Raw genomic sequence first — 2,029 nt, forward strand, 5'->3', positions numbered from 1 at the left:
GTCAGAACAGGTCAGTTAAAGTAAAGTGGCAGTAATCAGTAACACACAGGTCAGAACAGGTCAGAACAGGTCAGTTAAAGTAAAGTGGCAGTAATCAGTAACACACAGGTCAGAACAGGTCAGAACAGGTCAGTTAAAGTAAAGTGGCAGTAATCAGTGACACACAGGTCAGAACAGGTCAGAACAGGTCAGTTAAAGTAAAGTGGCAGTAATCAGTGACACACAGGTCAGAACAGGTCAGAACAGGTCAGAACAGGTCAGAACAGGTCAGAACAGGTCAGTTAAAGTAAAGTGGCAGTAATCAGTGACACACAGGTCAGAACAGGTCAGAACAGGTCACACACAGGTCAGCACAGGTCAGAACAGGTCAGTTAAAGTAAAGTGGCAGTAATCAGTGACACACAGGTCAGAACAGGTCAGTTAAAGTGAACGTAGCAGTTCTGCAGGATTATATCATATTTTTTCACCACAAGGCTAACATGTGTTCTTGTAAAACACTGGTTGAAAGTAGTTAAACACAACTACAGCAGGGACCACCAACGTTTATGAGGCTGAGAGACAAGACAGATTACTTATTTGATACAAACATAAATTTACACGTCTCACCTTTAAATATAGTAATAATTAAATATTAAATATTGATAATAATGAATGTATGTATATGTGTATAAACTGTATGTCTGCCTGATTACATGTTAATGTTAAAAACTCCTCACAGAAAAGATCAATAATATAATGGACCATGGTTAATATGATAAATCATTAATGATAAGTGATTATAAGTCTGACCTCAAACCTTCTGCAGCTCTCTGTGTGACTGCAGGGAAAAGAAATTTAAACCTTTGTTTACCTTATTGTTATTACTTGTTTGTAACCAGATATAAAATACTCCAATACTTGAGTTTTTCAATGTGAAAAGTATTCATAAAGCAGTTCAGTTATGTGTTGAATCTGTGTTCAGGCATGTACTTATATAAAGTCATCAATTTAAGCAAAATAGTCACATTTAACAATGATTACAGTTCTAATAATAATAAAACTATACCAGGTGTACTGTAATTAAGATCAGTACATAAACAAACCCCAATAAATGTCTTCAACTCCCTGTTTTCACATGACAACCAGTCATGTGAACACTAAGGAGATTTATAATGAAACCCTGTATGTTGGCAGTAAGACACTGTGTGTGTCTGCAGTTAATCTAAGTGTAACAACACACACTTTCATGTTACACACTGTGTGTGTCTGCAGTTAATCTAAGTGTAACAACACACACTTTCATGTTACGTTCAGACTGAAGCAGCTGATGATGTCATCACACTCCTGTGTGATGCTGCGTTCAGGACAAGCATGGAGAACTCACCACTCTTACACCAGTACAGTCACAACGATGTGTTTAGGTACTGAAACATATGTTGTGTGAATAGATACTCTGTAGTACTGATAGTATTCAGTCAGTATTGAATTCTGTACCCATCCCTACGTGTTTTCATACTGGTTGCAGCCCTTTGTGACAGCAGCACACACTGTAACACAGTGAAACTCACAAACACAAACAGGTGTGTGTACACTCATGGTCAGGATGTGTTTTTAGATGACAACGTCTGGAGGGGGAGGTTTCTGTGACTGTGGAGATCCTGAAGCCTGGAAGACAGGTCCATGCTGTCAGAAACACACTCCTGCAGTCGGCAGCAGAGACAACGAGGTGAGTGGCACTCTGTCAGTGGACTGAGAGGATTAGAGTGTGGATGACGGCAGAGAGGCTGTGGTCATCCTCTGACCTGTGAGGGTTGAACACTCTGCTGGTTGTCCAACAGGATCCTGTGTCTCAGCTGCCTCCTGACATGGTGTCCAGGGCTTACAGCATCTTCTTCATCATGTTGAAGTACGCTGTGGACATGTTAACCTGGGAGCAGGAGGAACAGCTTCCTGCAGGCCTGGAGCCACCGTAAGCACACTGACACACACACTGACACACACACTGACACACACACTGACACACACACTGACACACACACTGACACACACA

At 41.1% G+C, this 2,029-nt stretch overlaps 1 protein-coding gene and 2 long non-coding RNA genes across 5 annotated transcripts in view; all 3 read left to right on the forward strand.

The window, feature by feature from the left end:
• The window catches only part of LOC106535659 (uncharacterized), a 1,757-nt gene extending 1,663 nt beyond the window's left edge, over positions 1-94 (forward strand). For 2 of the 3 annotated variants that reach the window (XR_001312464.1, XR_001312463.1), the window contains exon 3: positions 60-94. This is a non-coding gene — a long non-coding RNA (uncharacterized LOC106535659). Of the gene's footprint in view, positions 1-10; positions 39-59 lie in introns of those variants that run through there. The other variant, XR_001312462.1, reaches the window with a different exon arrangement.
• Positions 1-1,948, forward strand: part of LOC106535658 (E3 ubiquitin-protein ligase UBR2) — a gene marked incomplete at its 3' end in the record, with an annotated part of 12,729 nt that extends 10,781 nt beyond the window's left edge. Inside the window, 2 exon segments of the mRNA XM_014032722.1 lie at positions 1,595-1,705; positions 1,818-1,948. Of these exon segments, the coding sequence (XP_013888176.1) occupies positions 1,595-1,705; positions 1,818-1,948 (242 nt within the window).
• Positions 129-395, forward strand: LOC106535660 (uncharacterized). Its single transcript, XR_001312465.1, has 3 exons — positions 129-226; positions 267-325; positions 367-395. It is a non-coding gene; the product is annotated as an uncharacterized LOC106535660 (long non-coding RNA).
• Positions 1,949-2,029: the final 81 nt, after the last annotated feature.

This window comes from Austrofundulus limnaeus, unplaced genomic scaffold (genome assembly GCF_001266775.1).
Source record: "Austrofundulus limnaeus strain Quisiro unplaced genomic scaffold, Austrofundulus_limnaeus-1.0 Scaffold1520, whole genome shotgun sequence".
NCBI lineage: Eukaryota > Metazoa > Chordata > Actinopteri > Cyprinodontiformes > Rivulidae > Austrofundulus > Austrofundulus limnaeus.